Consider the following 21,973-nt stretch of genomic DNA (forward strand, 5'->3'; position numbering starts at 1 on the left):
AAGGGTATGTTCTCAGCAAGACTTTTCCAGAATATATACCAGCTGGTCCAAATCCCCTATGGCGATCTTATCGCTGCCATTGTTGCCTGTCCTTCTGCAGCTGGTGCAGGCTGTCGTTTTCCTCCCTGTACTGAAAAGAGAGGGATCAGTTGCCTGTGAGAGGGGCCGCCCTCAAGTGGAAGACGTGTCAGCTGCATCTTTCTTCTCACAAGCCGGAGCTGTTTCCCATCTCTCTGCAGCCCGTGTTTTCCCTCTGTCTGCACATCACCAAGGAACTTGAATAGCAGGGAACCAATTTGATCTTTTTCTTATATTTTAATTGTATTTTTAAGTCTGAACCTGATAACCTCCCCAGAATTTTTTAAAAAGAGGGAGGGAGGGGAATGAGATGAGGGAAGGGTGCTCACGAAGCCTCTGGGATAACTGTTTTTTTCTTAAAGAAATAAAAGTGATCAGAAGCAAATATAGCAAAATCTGAAGTTTTAATAAGACTTGGTGATTTAGTATTATCATAATTATTATCTTCTTTTCTGTTTAATGTATTTCATAATAAAAAGATAATGTACTTTTTTTAACATCTTTATTGGAGTATAATTGCTTCACAATAGTGTGTTAGTTTCTGCTTTATAACAAAGTGAATAAGTTATACATATGTCCCCATATCTCTTCCCGCTTGCGTCTCCCTCCGTCCCACCCGATAATGTACTTTTTTAAAAATTTTTTTATTTTTATTTTTTTAATTTTTTTAATTTTTTTGCGATACGCGGGCCTCTCACTGTTGTGGCCTCTCCCGTTGCGGAGCACAGGCTGCGGACGCGCAGGCTCAGCGGCCATGGCTCACGGGACCAGCCGCTCTGCGGCATGTGGGATCTTCCGGGACCGGGGCACAAACCCATGTCCCCTGCATCGGCAGGCGGACTCTCAACCACTGCGCCACCAGGGAAGCCCCCGATAATGTACTTTTACAGCTTTTCTTAAGGCTCCCCGCCTCGCCGCCAGAAACATCCCAGAGTGCTTCAGGAGGCTACTGCTAAACCTAGATGACATAACTAAGTAGCTTTCCTTTCCTCTGTCTCCAAGGGTATCGAGATGCACAGACTGGTTGGATCCAAATTGTAGAGGACCTCCACGAAAGAGTGCCAGAAAAGGTGGACTTTTCCCCCTTTGGAAGTCCTCAGGGTCCAAGTCGAGTAGCTCAGTTCCTTGTGATCTATGCACCGCGGAGGGGCATTTTAGAAGTGTGGAGCACACAGCAGGGCCCTAGAGTAGGCGCTTTCAACGTGGGAAAGCACTGCAGGTAAGCTGCAAACGCCGGGCCTTTTCCTGGTTACAGAAAGGAATGCTTTTGTTAGAGTAAAGCTTTTATTAAAGCTACTTATTAGATTACAAGTTGTTTGAGAATTGAAATGTCCTTTATTATGTTTTTTTCCTGCGAGTGCCTGGTATATAATTAAGGATTAAGTATTTAAGAGCAAAGGAATCTGATTGAAAAGGCCGTGATATGCTACTGAATTAAAGTCAGCTTTGGTGCTGTCATTTGTCCCCAGCCCTTACTTACACTGCGGAGGCTCGAAAGGAAAGATTCTTTCCGGTTCCCCTGGTGATGATGTTGAGTGAGGTGAATGCTTTGTTTACCACTGCAGCTTAGGCCTGATTGTGTTCATTTAATTTTCTAGCACATTTTAACAAGGTATAAGAACCCTGCTAGTTGGGTCCTGCTTTACTTATGTTTTTGGTCTCAGTATTTATTGGCCTTACGAATGCTTCTGAATTGATAATAATGTAGGAGTCCCAAGCTGTCATAATAGCACCTTGTAACATTTTTCCTTTCTCTACGATTTTTACCATATTGGTATGTGATTTCCTCAGGCTTCTGTATCCTGGCTATAAAATAATGGGCTTAAATAACGTTACCAGTCAGAATTGGCAGCCGCAGACTTACCAGATCTGTCTGGTTGATCCAGTGTCTGGAAGTGTGAAAACAGTAAATGTCCCTTTCCATTTAGCATTGAGGTAAGTTGTATCACGTGCCAGCTTACTCATGTCCCTCTGCTAACTTTTCCTGGTCCTTTATTTGCTACTTGTTTTACTTTGTTTCCTAGTTATCATTTTGTTCTCTTTTCGGATTAGACTGATAACCTTTAAAGTTAAATAGGAAGAATAGCAAGGAAAAAGAAATCTGGAGCGTGTCAAAATTAGAAGGAAAACAGTTTCACATTCTGTAAGAATTTGTTGTATTTATTGTTTTAGTGATAAGAAGAGTGAACGAGCCAAGGACATGCACTTAGTGAAGAAACTGGGAGCCTTACTGAAAGCAAAATCTCCCAATCTTGGTAGGTATCCTTCAATAAAAATGGAGCAAACTGTTATGTCATTTTTTTTAAATTAATAGAATATTCTAAATGGAACAATCAAAACACTTCAGTGCATTTATGAGCTATTTCAGCTCCTTTTTTGGAATGAGGTGAGGTACAAGTAATCATGTGTAGTTTTTACTGGAATTACTCTGGAGGATGAAATGTGCCATCGAGGGAGTATTAAAATTGGTAACAATAAAACAATGATTTCCGCGAGAACCCAGAAATCCTTTAGAATGACTGATATTGCAAATACATGATTTTTTCTTTCAGAATAAAGTTTAACTGTCATAAAAGTGAAAATCTTACTTTGGTTAATTTTCTTTCTAGATTTGATTGAAACAGAAATAAAGGAATTAATTCTCGATATTAAGTACCCTGCAACCAAAAAACAAGTAAGTGTATATAATAAATGAACTTTCTTGCTGAGTAGCTAGTACATATCCTTCTTAACAAAATCTTTTTCTTCCTATTTCCCTCCAAACATGACAGGCTAAAATCTTCCTTTGTGTTTTCATTCCTGTTCATCCTTTTTTATATTCCCATGTGGAAGCTTCTATTGTTTCTTTTTTTCCTCTCTTCTTTTTTAAATTAAGTAATATTACCATACGTGGAAGCACATGTGTTTTATACACATAAACAAATCCATACATAACGTATATTCAAATTACATAATAATAAGACAACGACGTGTATGACCACCCACCTTAGGAAACAATGTTACCAGGAAGTCTGAAGAGCCCTGCACGTCCCTCCTCCATCCCGTCCCCTTCTCCCATCCCTAAGGTAACCAGTCTTCAGAATTTTGTGTTCCTTTCTCTTTTGCTTTTCTTTACAGATACAGCATTTCTGTATGGCTCCTTTAAAACATATTGATGCATTTTCTGCTTTTTTGGAACTTTATATGAATGGGGTCACGCTCTGTCTTCCTCTGTGACTTACTTCATTCCTTCAGCATTGTGTTTCTGGGACTCATCCACGTTGCTGCCTGCAGCTGCAGTTGACTCATGTACTGTGCTATCTGAATTCCACTCTGTGACTGTCATTTATTTGTTCACTCTCCTGTCAGTGGACATTTAGCTTGTTTCTAGTTTTTTGCTATTAACAACAATGATAGTGTGCTTATCCTTGTACATTTTTGCTGGTGCACATGTGTAAGAGTGGAATTGCTAGGTATGAGCTTTGGCTGTACTAGTTGATGATAAATTGCTTCTCAAAGTACTAATTGACATTCGCATTTATACTGTGGAAGAGGCCTTGTAGCTCCACAGCCTCCGCCTCTCATGATATAGTCAGACTGGTTACCTTTTCCAGGCTCCTGCTTATAATACGGTAACTCATTATATTACTCCTACTCTCCTCCTATCCAAGTCCCTCATAATGCTGCTCAGGTTCTAACTATAAATTCTTACCTGACACATCAATCCTCATGGATGCCTCTGAGCTCTACTTTTAATCAGAACCAGAGAGCTAATGACTATAATCGTCCCTCGGTATCCTCGGGGGCATTGATTTCAGGACCCCCTGTGATACCTAAATCTCAGGATGCTTAAGTCCCTTATATAAAATGGTGTAATATTTGCATATAACCTAGGCACATTCTCTTGTATACTTTAAATCCTCTCTAGATTACTTGTAATACCTAACACAATGTAAGTGCTATGTAAACAGTTGCAAATACAATGTAAGTGCAATGTAAATAGTTGCAAGTGTGTGGCAAATTCAAGTTTTGCTTTTTGGAGCTTTGTGGAATTTTTTCTTTCCAAATATTTTCAATCCATGGTTGGTTGAATCTGCAAATGAGGAACCCATGGATACAGAGGGCCGACTATGCTTGTTTTCTAATTATTTCATGTATATTAGTCAAGCTCCCCAACTTTTTCCTCTTTACCTCTTTTAAGCTCCTTCAAACAGGGACCTTACCAAATGTGTCATTTTCATAATGCACAGCATCTAAAGTAGTGGGATGTTAGTGAATACTAATTTCTTTCTATCCCTCTTATTCTACTGTGACAGTCTTTTTTTTTTTTAACATCTTTATTGGAGTATAATTGCTTTACAATGGTGTGTTAGTTTCTGCTTTATAACAAAGTGAATCAGCTATACATATACATATATCCCCATAGCTCCTCCCTCTTGCGTCTCCCTCCCACCCTCCCTATCCCACCCCTCTAGGTGGTCACAAAGCACTGAGCTGAGCTGATCTCCCTGTGCTATGAGGCTGCTTCCCACTAGCTATCTATTTTACATTTGGTAGTGTATATATGTCCATGCCACTCTCTCACTTCGGCAGTCATTTTTTAAAAACGCTGTTTATCGTCTTATTGTACAACAGGCAAGTCTCTGACTTTTAATTGAGTTTTCCATTCCACTGACAGCACTCATGGGCTCTCATCTTCCTCAGGGCAGCCTCCGTTATTAAAGGGACTCTTGTGAGAAGGTGGGCATGTGGAGAGGCAGTTTAGGGCATCGGTCGTGGAAAGGAAGCTCATAACCCACACAGTTCTCATTTTGATACCATCTTTCTTATCTTACATCGTGGAACAACGAAACTGGGAAACTTCAGCATAGTGCAAACTGTCTTCTTGATTTTTTTTGTTTTACTCTACTACTGAATTTTGTATGAAGCTATGAATTTTATTAAAAATACTAGACAACCTAACAGTGAAAGTTGTGTATTGTTTTACAACAGTTAAGGGGGAAAAGAAACCAGTTTAGACTTTGGAAGACTGAATAATAGGACAGTGAGCCAGCTGCTAGCTTGTGTGATAGTAGACAGAACAGAGGCAGATTACATTTTCCAGGGTATTTGCCTCTTTGGTCACTTTCTTTATATCCTTCACCCAGTTGCCTCATCATAGGCCGGACCAACCTCTTGAGCCGCCCTCTACGCGCATTTCTCCTCCACAGACACACAGAGTTGTTGTGTTACAATCTGATATTTGTCTCATGCCACATTCTTAGCCTACCTTTTAGACTATTTAATCTCATCAGTCAAAATCCAATTTAATGTGCTGATATGAACAGATAAGTAGGAACTTCAGGTGCTATGTCTGACCCATTTGTGATTCTGATTGTTGCTTCTTTAGGCATGAAGAGGGATTTTGGAACTGATGATAACCACTCTTAAATATCTACTAGTGGGTAGGAAGCGGGTAGGTGGGGAGTGTGTGTGTGTGTGTGTGTGTATATATATATATATATATATATATATATATACACACACACACATACATACATACATACATATCTAGCATGGCCTGTGGATTCAGCCAGCCATGCTCAAGTGCAGTAATATAGCAGTAATTAAGTTATTGTCTGCTTTTATTATTGACATGACAATGACAGTGTCTGCTTTTCATTTATACCTATAGAGTATAGACTTATTCAGACTCTTATTGGTGAATACCTTTATCTCTGTTTCTGTTTTGTCTTGGCCATTCTGTTGAACATCAATAGCCTTCTAAGTTGTTTCATTCTCAGTCTGGACTTTCTGTCATTGTACCATGTTTGGCATGACATGAAATTGATGACATAGTACTTATGATGCAACTTTAACTCTCAGGTAAGTATAATAAAACATCTTAAAAATGGAGCTTCCCTTTGAAACTTGGGGTAGTGAAAGTATAGGCATAAATGTAAAATTTAAAGAACAAAATCATTGCCTTCTAATTATGAGAATTGCTCCATATCTTTCTTCTAGGCATTGGAAAGCATTTTGGCAAGCATACGTTTACCATTTTCCTGCCTTAGAAACATCACTCAGATGTTAATGGACACTTTACAAAATCAAGGTAATAGGATTTGTACTGACTGGAGGTTATGGTCTCATCTCAAATTTTATAACTCTGATGATAGAAAGTATTAACTGCTTATGATGCCATCATGTTACTGTATTTTTTAATTAATTAATTTTTAAATTTTCGGCCAGGCCGAACGGCTTGTGGGATCTTAGTTCCCTGACCAGCCCTCAGCAGTGAAAACGCAGAGTCCTAACCACTGGACTGCCAGGGAATTCCCCATCATGTTACTTTAATGTGGAAATAATATATAAGAAAGAAGGAAACTTATTTCATACCTTTAGTATTGGGAACTTTTTAATTCCCTGTTGCTGTTTTAATTCCCTGTATGCTGTTGATCTTCCTCTGAGCTTTCTCTGAATATGTTGCCTCTGTTTCTTACTGTAAATAGTTTTCGTTTGACTCCATCTACTGGGAGGAAAGATATCAGTATAGAATGATGGGAAGTGATTATTGTGGTAATAGCTGTAGAGCGTTGTGAAAGCCATTGGCAGGAGGGGACGAGATGACTGGTGGTAAGCAAAAAACAGCCAGGTTCTCTTGCTGCCATTATGTCTTATTTAACTTTAAGTAATGTTGTTTTGACTATGATAATGATTTAAAAAAAATTCTAGGCTTTGATTTATGTTTTGTTAATGTATGGAATCCACAGTTTTTCATCCATGTCCCTCATGAACGGAACTAGGGCTTCCAAAATCACAGACTATGATTACATGACCAGTTCTGAGTTTTCTGGTTGGTTGTTACTGTTCAGAATGTATTTGTCTGGAAAAGAATTACATCTGTAACTGTGGGTTTGTAACTCCACATTCTGTCCAGCCGAGCTAGAAAAATTTAATTTATTCTGAATTCCTAACATCATTTAAAAATGTAGTGTGTGATGCAGTGACTTCATCTAGTCATGACTTTTTGCTTGTTGTGTAAATATGAAACCAGCTGTGTATTTAATTACATTTAAGCCAACTTAGAGTAACTTAATAGATAAGTCATAATATGCTGTTTCAGGACTTTCAAGCATCCTAATTTTGAGAATTTTTTTTTCCAACACGTGTAAAGCTGACTCTTGGTAAATAGTAAACTCCTGTAATGCATACAGCTTGTTAGAAATACCTCTTTCAAAAAGTATAGTGCACTGATAAAGTCCCCCTATCCCATCCTAAGGCCTTAAAAAATATCAAAATTTATTAAGTTAAAAATTATCTTGCACTAGGCTGGGAGTAAACCAGACACCATTGTCAGAGTTCTGTAACATCACTAGTTCCAAGTTCTACCCATGAATGAGACTCCTAAAAATGTCAAGTATTCAGTATGCTAAGTTTTATTATGGCTGTAAGAACTTGGACAGTCTTCCATGTTACTATATCCCATATCAGAGTTCTTGGGAGTTTTCAGTGTCTGCCTTTTTAGAGAAGAAGTATTCATTTGTATTAGAAATAAATATTTAAATTATCATATGTATTATACAGAGAGTATTTTTCCAGCACTAACCTTGAAAAAAAAACCTGATTGATGGAGGATATTAAGTGGAATTCTACTTTTTGCCAGCCTTTCTTGAGGATACCTCTGTCACAATCCACATTTTCTGGTTGAATTATAATATCTTTGACCATGATAATAAGAAGAGGCAGGCAACTTTCTATTTGTCCTTCCTCAGGGTGTGAGCATAATAGACAACATATGATTGACGGGGTGAGGGAGAACATTGTCAAACCTGTTTCCAAATCATTTATTTAAATTTGAGTACTAGACTAAAATATTTCTTCTGTCTTTCTTTTTTTCTTTTTAACGTCCCCTTCTATTAGAGCACCTTATTTCATTAAAAAATTTAGACATTTTGCCATGACGGGAAAAATTATTTTTGCCTTCTTAATCCATTATAGCTTAAGCATCCCAATATTTAATAAAATAAAACATCAAAGAATTATGTAATATTAAGAGATTTAATGAAAGAAAGGCCTTTTTTATCAGTCTGTTAAATATATCTCTTTATTTTTTCCTTCTACCTTATAGAGCTTGAGTGTGTTGATGAAGGATTGCTACAGTTTTGTGCCAATAAATTGAAATTACTCCATCTTTATGAGTCTGTCAGTCAATTAAATTCCATTGATTTTCATTCAGACACGCCATTCTCTGATAATGTGAGTAATCCCATTATTCATTATACAAAATAATCTCTTTGATTATTTTTTATTTTTTTAATTGGTAGTAAAGAAGTAGAATATTAAGGTTTTGGGTTTTTTTAGGTGTAAAAAAACAGTATTTTCTTTACAAGACCTTCTGCTGGCTTTCCGTGCCTTGGTGCTAAATTTATATTATTTAGGCTAGAATATTGAACTTATTGTTAATCCATTTTTAATACTTAGAAGCATTTGGTTTTCCTTAATTTTTAAGGTTACTTCTTACAATACAACTTCTTCTGGACAGGGTTTGCCAATTAAAATATATGCAGTTTACTGAAGTAGCAAAATTTTAATTTCTTTTAAAGAAAAAAAAAGATTCTGCCAAACAGAAGAGTCCAGCTTTTCTGTGTTGTTAGCAAGCTCATACTACTCTGTTGTTTCCTGTGTAATGAAATACATTTAAAAAAATATTTTATCGTACATCAGAGTGTTTAAAGTCATTGTAGAAAATGTTCTGTGTTTTTATTCTATAAAACGTAAAAAACTGATAGCACCTTGTAATCTCTGTTACAGTGCAGTGTTGCTCATTTCTGAGGAGAGTATACAAAATTCTTACTTTCCATCTAGAGAAATCGCATTTCTCCTGGTAGAGAATAGAGAGAAATATTGTCCTCTCTTCCCTCGACTACTGTGTGACCTTGGGCAGGTTGCCTGGCATCAGGGCCTCATGTCTTTTATTTGTCTAAAGGAAAATTATTAAGGTGATTTTAGTGATTTTTCAAGTCACTGGTAATGCTTTTATAAAACTCATCTGGTGTATCTGAAAGTTAATTGAGTTTTAAAGTGGATGCCTTTTATTGTAAATACACATACACGAATACAAATTTTTAGACAGAAAAATGAGAGAAGGTTTTCCCTTTGTATTGGAAATAACCTACAAGTCCTAACATCTTTTTTTATCTTTGGGGTTCTAGATGGATTTTATAAAGCGTTTTAACAATCTTCACAATAATATTCTGTGAGTGCCATTATAAATGACAAAGCCATTTTTCAGGAGCTTTTGTTTTTGCTATCTATTTCACCAATAGAGAAAAATCATTTCAAGCAACAGAAAAGTTCAAGTTGATTAAGTTATGTCTGTAGGATTGCCTGGACATTTCATAGATTCTTCAGTGCCTAAATTTTTTTAATAAAATCAGAACTGTCTCTCTTGAACCCTGCAAAAGAAACTTAAATATATGGCATTAATAATCCCTTGTAGAATTCATTTCCACTCGATAACCCCAATATAGTGTGCAAAAGAATTATAAACATTTAAAAATCAGTTGACAGATTGTTCTTTTTTATTATTTTTTTATCTTTAAAATGCTTTTAAAGAATTAAAACCGTATTTTGCTGTAGACTTATTTGGATCCTTAAAAAAACATGCAGTCAACTTCTAGGCTGAATGGCTAATTTTGTACATACAAAACTAAAATTCAAATCTAAACTAATTCATTTTTGCTGTCTGTAGGACATAGTTCATATAAGTTTGGTATAGCATTGAACCACCTGTGTGTATTCCATAGCATTTTGCAGTTTACTACTTGTTCTTAAAACAACATCCATAAGTAAATAAATAACAAAACTGCTCTTGTTTAAGAATGCAGCTTTAATCATGTAGCATGAGGGGAAGAAAGTTTTGCTTGCTATGGCGAATGTGTGTGTGTGTGTGTGTGTATGTGTATGTGTACACTTGTCCCTAGTTTAGAAGAATAATAGTAGATCAGGAGATGTTTCTGCACATAAGGTGTGTAAAAACAGCTTGTAAGGCTGGCAGGTTGTATCTCTGCAGCCCCAAGAGCCACATAGAGGATTTATATGTAGATACAGTGAAGACTGTTTTCCACTGCTTTTATTTTATAATGTTTATGCTGCTTAATAAACAAGCATTAAATTTCAAATAGTTCTTTAGTTTCCTCGGAATCACAAGAGTTGGCAGTTGACACCCTTTTAACATTTTTTTTTTCAGCAGAGAAAGGTTCATTGCGGGGCCGAGCCAGGAGAACAGGGGGCTCATGCTCAAAACCCCCGAACTCCCTGATGGTTTGGGGGGAAAAGCTTAAATTTTTTTTCTGATTAAGCAATAATACATGTTTATTAAAATTTAGACATTTTAGAAGAGTATAATCTCAAGAAACTTTCTAAAAGTGGTACTTTCAGTAATATGTAGTATCTCAAGATTAGTTTATTTAAATAACCTCCTACTCATGAATTGAGAGTAAAGTTTTAAGCAGAGCACATCATAGCTATGACATTAATTCAAAAGTCATCATCTTTTGCTTAGTCTTGCATTTCATTTCAGATGATAGTGTTGACACTTACGGAAGAGTCATAGAAAGAGACATGGTCTATTCAGAACTGTTTTTTTTTTCCCCATATATTTAAGGACTTGGCTGTGTTACTAAGGCTTGACGAAAAAGAACTTCTTAAGCTCCAGGCGTTATTAGAGAAGTATAAACAAGAGAACAGCAGGACTGCTGTCCGATTTTCTGATGATAAGGATGGTGTATTGCCTGTCAAAACATTTCTGGAATATTTAGAATGTGAGAAAGATGTGATCAACATAAAGAAGATAAGTGAAGAGGACCGTGTGGCTTTAGGTAGGTAGAATGAGAAATTGCTCTTTGAATCCTCCCTATTCTAGATGAGAGCCTGGGAGGAGCTTATAGCATCTCAGAGATTGAGTTTGTTTTGAAATTAATTAACCGAAGAATTTAATGTGTGTTTTACAGTCAACAGAAGATCCTCTGGACAGGTAGGCACTATGTCATAAAAGTTGTACTGAATTAGTAAGTACGCTCAGGAGACAGTGTCAGACATGTAATGATTTGCCTTCTGCTTTAATCACGTAAGCCGGTTACACCACTGATTGCTCTTCTCTCCTGTTGTTTTGCTCCTCTGGGGATCTAGGTTGCAATTCAGGAAGATTGTGAGTCCAGATGGTAAGTGGTCATTGACTGACGTGTCTTGACTTTGTTTTACCAGGCAGTTTCTTTTTTTGGAAGTGCTTATGTGGAGAAAGTTCCACTGAGGATATGTGCCACGCTCTGGAGTCAGCTGGACTTAGCCCCCAGCTGTTGTTGGTAAGGTTTCTTCTTTCTGGATGCTCTTCCTTGCTACTGTCACCCAGACGTGTCAGTCTCTCTCTTTTTTTTTTTTTTTTTTACCATTGTCTAAAGCATATCATAGAACATACATGAAAACTTTCTAAAAATGATCAAGGATATTTATAATCACCGTATTTAATTGAATAATATTACCTTACTTTTCTCGTTGTCTGTAAGTTATAACCAGCATATTCCGGGGTGGGCCTAGAATAAATGTAGAATCTGTCACGTATGCACGCATTTACAGTGGACTGTGATCTTCAGTAAAAACGTTCATATTAGAACTAAAAAGATCTTCTCTGGAGAACAAAATGGAGTTCCCTTAAAGCATTATAGAATTATCAAACACTCCCAGACTCTGAATATATATTAGGAGTTAATGTCTGTGCTATAACAAATGCAAATAAAAGAATCGTCCAATGGAAAAAGTACAACACTAAATTTTCACCCTTTCTGAAAAGGGCAGGGGAGTTAGCCCACCATCACCGTCCTGCCCTCTACAACCTCGCACATGTACACATAAACATACTCTGTCACAGCCCCACACACACATCTTAAATTTTGGCCAGGATTTGGGCATTCCACCTCTATGAACTTGTTGACTGTGTTAACGTATTGTTTTAATTGAACATGTAAGCTCTTTAAAAAGGGATTCTGTTCTACCTCACTCTGCAGTGTATATGTCAGGAAGGAAAGCAGTTAAAGATACACATGGTTGCGCGTGGAGGTCCATAAGCTGCTTTATTCATACTAGCCAAACACTGAAAACTACTCAGTGCCCTTCAGTGGGTGAATGGATATACAAACGGTGACACATCCTTACCGTGGAACACTCCTCAGCAACAAAAAGGAATAAACTCTTGCTACAAGCAATAGCTTGAATAAACAAGGAAAATATGCAGATAGAAAAAAGCCAATCTTAAAAAGATACATACTACGTGATTTTATTTTCTTTATAAAATAACACAGTTGTAGAGAGAGAGGACAGATTAGTGGTTGCCAAGGGTTAGGGATGAGTGTAGGGGAGGAGACAGGTGTGGCTATAAAGAGTTAATAGGAGGGAGTCTTGTGCCGATGGTACAGTCGAGTGTCTTGATTGTGGTGATGGTCATGTATGCAGTGCTACACGTGATAAAATTGCATGATGCAAAACGAGTGCCTGTATTACCAGTGAAACGTGTGTCAGCTTTATGGATTTTACAAATGGCAGTTTCTTGGCTTTGTGTAGGATGTGAACATTAGGGGAGACTGTGGGAAGGGCGCACAGGACCTCCATGTGCATTCGTTTGTGCCACCAGTGAATCTATAATTACTTCAAAATAAAAAGTTAAAAAGAAAGGAGACAGGTATTACCTATCACTCAAAATTGTGATGCTTAAATAGATGAACACAGAATACTACTTATTTTCCATTGTGTTTAATCAATTTCATTTAAATTTGTTGTCTACATTAAATCGGGGTTAGAGAAACACCTGGAAAAAACAAACCTCACACCTTTACCTCAAGCCATATATAAAATTTAAGTCAAAGTGGAACATAAATGTGAGGTAACACTAACAAAACTTATAGAAGAAAACACCAGAGAAAGCTTGGTTTAGGCAAAGGTTTCTTAGGGTACAAAAAGCATGAACTGTAAAAGAAAAATATTGATAAACTGTGCTTCATGAAAATTCAGAACTTCTGTTTTTTAAAAGACTGTTAAGAAACTGAAATGGCAAGATTTTTTCAAAACAGATCTGATAAATGAATTGTGTCCACATTGTACAAAGAATTTGTACAACTCAGTAATAAGACAACAGTACCGTTTAAAACTGAGCAAAGGATTTGAACAGACACATGACCAAAACATGTACATACAAATGGCAAATAATCAATCACCTGAAAGATGTTGAACACCATTAGCCATTAGGGAAATGCAAAAGTAAAACCAGTATGGCCTCTGTCCCAGGAGGCCTAAAGAAGTGGTGGAAATGGGATGTAGATCCCCAACAAATGATAATCTCTTAAGTTAGACAAGCTGCCTGTTCCACCCCTCACGCTGCATCATGTAACAAGCAAGCACTTCCCTCTCAACCAGAGAGACCGGATCGCTCACGTGTACATGTGTGCTCTCTAGAAAAGTAGAGAGACCGGATCGCTCACGTGTACACGTGTGCTCTCTAGAAAAGTAGAGAGACCGGATCGCTCACGCGTACATGTGTGCTCTCTAGAAAAGTACAAGATTTTGCTTATGGTAAATATTTTTTTAGACTGAAAAAGATTTAAAATCTGATTTCAGTCTCTGCTCCTGAGTGTTTGGCTTTCTAAGGAAAAAGATATTTTGGACAAACCGCAGTCTGTCTGCTGTCTCCATACGACGCTGTGCCTCCTGAGCAAGATGAAAGGTGAGCATTGTGGGCGCCGAGGTTCAGCTCTTCGGGAGCGTGGGCCCCACTCCCGGAAACCGCGTGCAGTGTTGAAATTCTGCAGAAACGGGAGGGAGGATACTTTCTCTTAACAGGAGGAGGCCAGAGGGTACCAAACATTTCACTAGAGAGACTCTTCTGTGTAGTCATAGAAAGCTCTTAATGCGTTCAAAGTGTGCTTTATGAAAATTATATTTTGCATCATCATCAAAAATGATGTGAACAGTGCATTTTCTCAACTCAGTGAGGTGAATCGAATGGTCTTCTGTGGAGGTAATATTTCTCTTATTGTTTTGGCATGATGAGAACAATAGTCTGTTACATTAAACATTCAAGAGTAGTTTTCAGCAATGATGAAAATATTCCAAACGGAGCTTTACAGTTGATTCAGAAGCAAGATGTCACAGCATAAATAAATAGACTATAAGTGTTCTGAATAAAATAAATTGTAGATTTGTTTTCCAATTCATTGAGGAATATATAGATGCATCAGTGGGGAATTTAGTTTTAACATTATGTTTAATGTCAAAGTTTGGACCAATTAAAAAAAACAAAAATCTTCCAGCTAAGCGTTTCTTTTTTTTAACTTTCCCCCTTTGCCTATAGTGGCCATCGAAGAGACCTGGGATTCTCAGTCAGTGTCCCCTTGGTGGCAGCAGATGCGCACGGCCTGTATTCAGTCTGAGCACAACGGGGCTGCTCTGCTTTCCGCGCACGTCGGGCACGCTGTCGCTGCCCAGATATCCAACAGCTTGACCGAGAAGAAAGTGAGTGGGCAGAGGGCTACTCTGTAGGTGGGGGGCACCTCTCCAGCTGGCTCCCGGGCCGCTTTCCCCTTCTGGGCCGCATCGTCTTCAGTGTTGTGCGACATCTAGGATTTGACATGTGTGTCCAGCAGGATCTTTTCTGTCTCTCTGGGGGGTGAAGGGTGCTGTCCTTAGTTTGTTTATTCCGATGACATGCATACTTGAACTTAGTCTCCACGTGGCGTAAGGGGAAAAGCACTGGATTCGGAGGGCAGAGATCTGGTCTCCGCCGTCAGCTGGTGATCTGTGGTGAGTGCCTTTAAAAGGCGGATCCTGGTTCAGTTTCCTCGTCCAAAAGGATCAGGGTTAGACGGCATCATCTCTCAGATTTCTTGCGGCTCTGAAGTCCTACAATTGTATTTATACTTCCCTTTTATAAACAAAGGTGGTTTGGGCATAGAGTGTTGAATGACTCAAATGGAAGTTTCCTGTTGACCTTCTGCTTTGTGGCTTTTCCCCATCTCTTGAAAACTGAAATTTATTTAAGAAAAGAAAAAGACTTAATTAACATCCCTTGTATCTCATGGTAAATCAAATAATTTTTTCTAGGGGGATGTTGCATTAAATTAGATGAGATACTTAAATAGGTCCATAGAGGTTCACTCAACATTGTCCGTCTCAGTAGTTTATGGGCTAACTTTAATATGACTGGCTTAAGATGTTTATACTAATGGAGAGAGAGAAATTTAAGACACATTTTTTTATGTTGGCAAGTACATTCTGAGGAACTGTCAGTATCCTGGTGCTGACAGAAAAAGCTGTGGCTCTCGTAGGGATGGCCCTGAAACCTCTACAGAGCGTGCTAGCTGAATTGGGGGCCTCACTGCTGTTCTCTTGGTAAATGCCCCGACTCTATCATCGTTGCCCCTAAATCTCCAGGCTACTCCTGACCCCCATTTTCCATCCAGCCAAGTAGTAATATTTGTGAAACAGCATCTGTGTATCGCTTTGTGATGTATCCTGACTACGCATCAGCTTTCAAGTTAAAAGCTCATTCAAGTGAATGTAGATCCAGAATCTTGGCCAGAGTATCACCTGTGCATTTTCTGTTAGTTTTCCCAAACAGTTTCGGGTACTGATTCGGAGGCCCTCACTGATTCCTGGGAGGCCCTTTCCCTTGACACCGAGTACTGGAAACTTCTGCTGAAACAGCTGGAGGACTGTCTCCTTCTTCAGACTCTGCTTCATAGCAAAGTGAATGCCTCAACCTCCAAAGCATCATCGCTGCAGGCTGAGCCGCTCCCGAAGCTTTCTGTTAAAAAGCTGTTAGAAGGAGGAAAAGGTAACCTGAAGCTTATTTGAGCATCTGTATCCATATACGTTTTTTTTTTATGGTTATGGGCTATTTTGGGGTTTGCTTTTTATAGAAATGACTGAAAGAATAGGAAAGAGAAATACACCCAGATTTTAAAAATAAATAACCCACCACATACTTCTTCTCAGTTAATCTCCTCCAAGTCTGATCCTGTCAGCTCCTTGCTCAGGAACCACCAGCTAATTCCCCTCGCCTTAGAAAATAAGCTGCGGTTCTCAAAGAGTGGTCGCACTCCTCTTTTTTTCCAACTTCATATCTATGTGAGGCCAGATCTTCCTCATACACCTCAACCAAAACATCAGGTCACAGTGGATAGCATGTCGAAGCTGATTTGGGCAGTCCAGATCCAAGCTAGACATCAAAGAGATTTGCAAAAGTGTAGTGCTCACTAAATATCTTGTTTTGCTTTGGCAGATACAATTATTTTCATAAAATACTAGCATGTAATGGGTTTATTATTTTTATTTTAAAATGAATTAATAAAATTTTTTAAACATTTTCTCAGTTTTAATTTCTGATACCGTAATTATCAATAAATATAACCCATAAGCTAAAGTCCTTTGGGCTTGTCAAAAATTTTTACTGGGGGGCTTCCCTGGTGGCGCAGTGGTTCAGAGTCCGCCTGCCGATGCAGGGGACGCGGGTTCGTGCCCCAGTCCGGGAAGATCCCACATGCCGCGGAGCGGCTGGGCCTGTGGGCCATGGCCGCTGAGCCTGCGCGTCCAGAGCCTGTGCTCCGCAACGGGAGAGGCCACAACAGTGAGAGGCCCGCGTACCGCAAAAAAAAAAAAAAAAAAAAAAAAATTTTTACTGGTTTAAGGGACTAAGATTGGGACTAGGAAATTCAGAAATTGCTGTGGGACAAAGTGTAAACTCTTAGGCCTGCTCCCCACGGACCTTCACCTTGGAATGCAGCTCATTTCCACCTCCTGCTTGCTTGTTGCTAGATTCTAATTCACACGGAACATCTGTGATTCCCCATCTCTGGGTCTGAGAGGCCGAGCTGCTCCCACTCGTGGGCCCTAAATCTTACTCAACTGCCAAGGCCCGCCTCAAATGCTGCCTCGCTCCACGAAACCTTGATCCACTGACTGCAGGTTCTCTCTTCTTCCTCCTAACTTCCCCAGAACTTCATACCGCTTTTCCGATGCACCACTCTCTTCTGTCCCGGAGTCGCTGGCTTCCTTTGCTTCTATCTTGCAGGATCACGGGCGTCTTAAATTTTGAGTTTCTTGTGGCGTGTACCCTCTCCTTACCAGCCGCTCTGTCAGGCTTTTGATACCGGAGTGACTACATGTCTGGGTTTAGAAATACTGGTATTTATAGTTTTTATTTAGGTAACTCGTTTTTTCATTCATTAGAAGGCTTGTGAACATTTTTAATTGTAAACTCACTGCACTCCGTGCTGCCACCTGGTGAAAATGTAGGAACGCCATTTTAATATTAACCTGAGCAACAGGATCAGGGCCTTGATCCTGGAACGGGAATTATCAGATGATTTAGAAGCCAAGCATTTATTGATATTTCCACTGATAATTATGATTTCACATTCTTTTTGTCAAAAGGTTTATATTTGAATCTAAATAGAAAGAAAGACTGAGAGGAAAAGTTTTGGTTTATTACAGAAGTTTCTATTTCTTTTAGGTAATGGGACTCTTCATCTTGAATGTTTTTTATAATTTATAACTTCCTAAACTATATTGATGATGGAAATATGGTATCGCATCATGTTGTTAATTAACTATGGCTAAATTTTGCCCCCAAATATTCCATATAGGCAAGTTAGTTGACTATTAACAGTAGTGTTTTGCCCTAAGAAACCTAGACACAAGTATCATGCTAATCAGTCTGTTTTCATTTGCATTTAAATGAAAGCATTTGAAACATGTATTCATGTCTCCATCTATGTCCGATAAAGTGCATTTTGAATTTGTGGACTTTGAAGGTATGTGGTATACAGACTTATATATGCATCTGCATTAATATTTAGCCAATCTTTTACAAGAGTATAAAGATGCCCTTAGAGATCCAATATCCCACTTGCCCTCATACAGTGAGCGGTAGGCGGCGACACCTATAAATCTCATAGCTTTGGGGTCACTTTCAGGCTTAAAACAACGTGGCACTTAGATCTTCCTGGAGACATTCAGATCCTGTGCTGTACGGGCTCCTTTTGGCAAATGCTGCCAATTTTCATTTCCTTTCATGTCTCCAAACTATAGGTGGCATTGCAGACAGTGTAGCCAAGTGGATATTTAAACAGGATGTCAGCCCTGAAGTATTAAAACTGGCTAATAAAGAAAGAGATGCAGAAAACTCAGATGAACCCAAAGAAGGTATTAACAGAGGTTTATCTGAGGTGTCAGAGGTGGAGATGGACTTGGGAGCCATCCCAGGTAAGACGTAAACACGGGGAAACATGAAATCTGGCATAGAGAAGGCGGGCGGAGCTTTCCTTCAGGCAGGAGCAATACATCGCTCTCCTCTGACTTTCAGACCTGCTGCATTTGGCCTACAAGCAGTTTCCGTGTAGCCTCGAGCTGGACGTGCTGCACGCCCATTGCTGCTGGGAGTACGTTGTTCAGTGGAATAAAGATCCGGAGGTACGACTCTCGTCACCACTTTAGTGTTGGTTCTGTTTTGTGCTCATGCTGTACGTACGTGGGACTGTTTCCATCAGTCACTTACAAACACTGGCTTCTTCCCCTTTGGAATGTCTCCATACCAGGAGCTGTGCCAGGCCCTTTTCATACACCCTCTCTCAAAATCCTCACCGTAAACCTGTGAAGTGTGGGTGTCATCATTATCCCCACTCTAGAGAAGAGAAAACTGGCTCGGAGGAGTCAGGTTCCTTGCCTGAGTCGGGCCAGGATTCAAGCCTAAGCTTCTCTACCGCCAGCGTGTTTTGCCCTACTCCTGGTTAAACTGTGATGAGTGTATTTTTTATTTCCTTTGGACTGTCTGTGTGAGATAGCATCTACCTATAGACAGTTCTTCGTATTGTACTGTAGTCATCATGATAAAAACCACAGTGAAGACTGATGCCACACTAACTCTCCGCTTGGGCATCGCTCTCTGCCCCTTCCAGCAGCCGCCCTCGCTCGCAGGCATTCTCAGTCTGGAAGCAGTGCAGGGAGAGGCCCGAGGCCTGGAGGCTGGAGGCCTGGACTTGATGACTCCAGACAGGTGTCTGGGTTTGGCCCCGTCACTGAACCTGGTTTTTTGCTCGCACCCTTTTTTAATGATGGTGCCAGTCCTTCAGGGTTGACACCAGGATAAGATAAGATGTAAAAACACATGACATGTATTTCTCTTTGCTGCACAGTCGTTCACATAGGCTTCCTTAGTCAGTACTCTGGTAAATTAACCTTCTCAAATCAAAATTCTTTCCTTTATTGTCCTTATATCAGGTTGTACTTTTGAAGAAGAATCTCATTGATGAACTAATTCACACTAATACATTAATGATAACAATAGTTTTCCTTCCTCTGAGAAAAATGTTGTCTTGAACATGTAATCACTTTCATATTAAAGGAAGACATTTTAAAAGTAAGTGCTTGAAACAAAGTAATCGTCTTTGATCAGTTAAACTTTGACCAAAAGATGATTTTAGGGTAGGGGGCCTCTTGATATGCCTCCCGTCGCCGTCTTCGGTTGACTGCCCTGCGGCCTGAATGGTGGACGTATTCAGGCTCCTCCTATACAGGATACTTTTCCCGCATGAGAAAAGAACGTTAGGACCAGAACAGAGACACAGTAGTTTCTAAAATCTGAATGAATTAATTCCAGATTCAGGTCTAACATTTAAAATAAGTGGTCAGTTTAAAATGTTTGTTTAGTGGTCATTTTTCTTGTTTGTTCTTTTCCTGTTAAATATTTATCTCCTTGTCCCATTCAACAGCCCCTATCCCGATTCCACCATTTTACACACACAGCTTTATTAGGCTCAAAACAGTCAAAATTACTTGTGGGGAACTTCTGACACGTATTAGCAAAGGTGATGTGTTTAATATTGTACAGGCCACACATTTTTTAAAAATTAATTTATTTATGGCTGTGTCAGGTCTTCGTTGCTGTGCACGGGTTTCTCATTGTCGTGGCTTCTCTTGTTGCGGAGCACGGGCTCCAGGTGCATGGGCTTCAGTAGTTGTGGCACGAGGGCTCAGCAGTTGTGGCTTGCGGGCTCTAGAGCGCAGGCTCAGTAGTTGTGGCGCACGGGCCTAGTTGCTCCGCGGCATGTGGGATCTTCCCGGACCAGGGCCCGAACCCGTGACCCCTGCATTGGCAGGCGGACTCCCAACCACTGCGCCACCAGGGAAGTCCCCCAGGCCACAAATTTATTTAGAAAACATTCAGATAATTCATCAGTTTTACATACCATATTTGCGTTTTCATACGTAAACTACCTTGATTAAAAATAGTTGAATTTCCAACATCCCCTCTGCTATTTCCTATTTCCCTTTACTGCTTTAATGTTTTCTGTTTGGCACTTATTACTAACAACCTATGTAATTTACTTATCATATTTATTATCTAGCGCCCTCACTAGAGCATAACCTCAGGGAGGGCAAGGATTTGGTTCTGTTCTGTTCATGACAATATCTCTGGTGCCTCCAGCAGACGGGTGCATAGTAGTTGCTCAATAAACATTTGTTGAAGAATGAATGATATTTGCAAAGAAAGTAAACCTATTGTTTTCATATCTGTGTGAAATTCAAGTATTTCTTGGAGAGAATACTGCTATGATGTACAAACCACAGTAAATTTTGAATCAGATGTCCTAGGAATCAATCATTATATAGATGATGTAAATTTAAGAGCGACCATTAACATTATCTTATGCAAAATTACTTCTTCCCTAGTAATTCTGTGTTCTTAGTATAACATTCTTGGGTAACTTTGTGTGGAAATTTATGTAAGAAGTCTCCGTTTGTATTTGAAACACCTATTAAATAATATCTTTTTTCTCTCTTTTTGCTCCCTCTATGTAAGGAAGCACTTTTTTTTGTTAGGTCAATAGAACACTTGGAGCACATTCTTAATGCACATGTTCAGAATGGTAAGTAAACAGGTGTTAAAAACGTAACTGTTCCATTCCAAAGAGCCAAGTCTCTTAAATTCACATCCTGTTAAAATTTTCCTTGACAGTCCTGCCACCTAACACATTACTGTGTATTGCTGTATGCAAAGTACTGGCTGTTTTAACTGCTTGAAAAAAGGCTGTCCCCAAAGGGGGAGGGGGCTGGCACTAATTATCACCTTCTCTCCCCACCAATCAGTTTCCCACACTGATGACTATTCCTAGGTGTAAGTAAGGAGGATATTATGCATGAATTATTGATTCCCTCTGTAGTTCACAGGTAGATAAGAAGAATGGTCTGCTCAGGACTGTAATTCCTGATGAAAAAGTTAGATAGCCAAAGCCTAATAATACTGTACCCTACAAACTACTCTGTGCTGCTGCTGCTTCTCCATTTTTTGTTTGTATTTATCAATAACCTAAGTTTATTTCATTTGTTTACAAAATGAATTGTCTGTGTCAGTATCTGCATCAATTAAAAAAACGTTTTTATTGAAATATAGTTGATTTACAATGTTGTATTAGTTTCTGGTATACAGCAAAGTGATTCAGTTATACACATATATGTTCTTTTTCATATTCTTTTCCATTATGGTTTATTATAGGATATTGAATATAGTTCCCTGTGCTATACAGTAGGACCATGTTGTTTATCTATTTTATATATAGTATAGTTTGTATCTGCTAATCCCAAATTCCTAATTTATCCCTTCCACCTTGTGCTTCTTTTGATAAACATGAATATTCTCCATTGGCTGCTGTACCACGGGGACTGCTGATGTCTCCTTGAAAAAAATGTTACAAATTATTGTAGAAAAATTGTCACCAGATTGCTGGTTCCATTTAATAGATAGATTAGATTCCCTATGAATTAATCGAGGAGCTCAGTACTAGGCTAGTCAGATACTAAGATAGGAAGTTAATAAAATACTAAGTGGTGA

General features: G+C 38.9%; 1 protein-coding gene across 2 annotated transcripts in view; it reads left to right on the forward strand.

Moving 5' to 3' along the window:
• The window catches only part of RAB3GAP2 (RAB3 GTPase activating non-catalytic protein subunit 2), a 90,285-nt gene that overhangs the window by 54,533 nt on the left and 13,779 nt on the right, over window positions 1–21,973 (forward strand). For both annotated transcript variants that reach the window (XM_033430450.2, XM_004271021.4), the window contains exons 14-27: window positions 1,081–1,297; window positions 1,870–2,013; window positions 2,251–2,333; window positions 2,688–2,752; window positions 6,061–6,151; window positions 8,168–8,295; window positions 10,706–10,919; window positions 11,305–11,402; window positions 13,705–13,810; window positions 14,438–14,598; window positions 15,691–15,919; window positions 18,175–18,348; window positions 18,449–18,555; window positions 20,945–21,011. In XM_033430450.2, coding sequence (XP_033286341.1) covers window positions 1,081–1,297; window positions 1,870–2,013; window positions 2,251–2,333; window positions 2,688–2,752; window positions 6,061–6,151; window positions 8,168–8,295; window positions 10,706–10,919; window positions 11,305–11,402; window positions 13,705–13,810; window positions 14,438–14,598; window positions 15,691–15,919; window positions 18,175–18,348; window positions 18,449–18,555; window positions 20,945–21,011 — 1,884 coding nt within the window. The remainder of the gene's footprint in view (window positions 1–1,080; window positions 1,298–1,869; window positions 2,014–2,250; window positions 2,334–2,687; window positions 2,753–6,060; window positions 6,152–8,167; window positions 8,296–10,705; window positions 10,920–11,304; window positions 11,403–13,704; window positions 13,811–14,437; window positions 14,599–15,690; window positions 15,920–18,174; window positions 18,349–18,448; window positions 18,556–20,944; window positions 21,012–21,973) is intronic.

The sequence above is a fragment of the Orcinus orca genome, chromosome 1, assembly GCF_937001465.1.
Source record: "Orcinus orca chromosome 1, mOrcOrc1.1, whole genome shotgun sequence".
Classification (NCBI taxonomy): Eukaryota; Metazoa; Chordata; class Mammalia; order Artiodactyla; family Delphinidae; genus Orcinus; species Orcinus orca.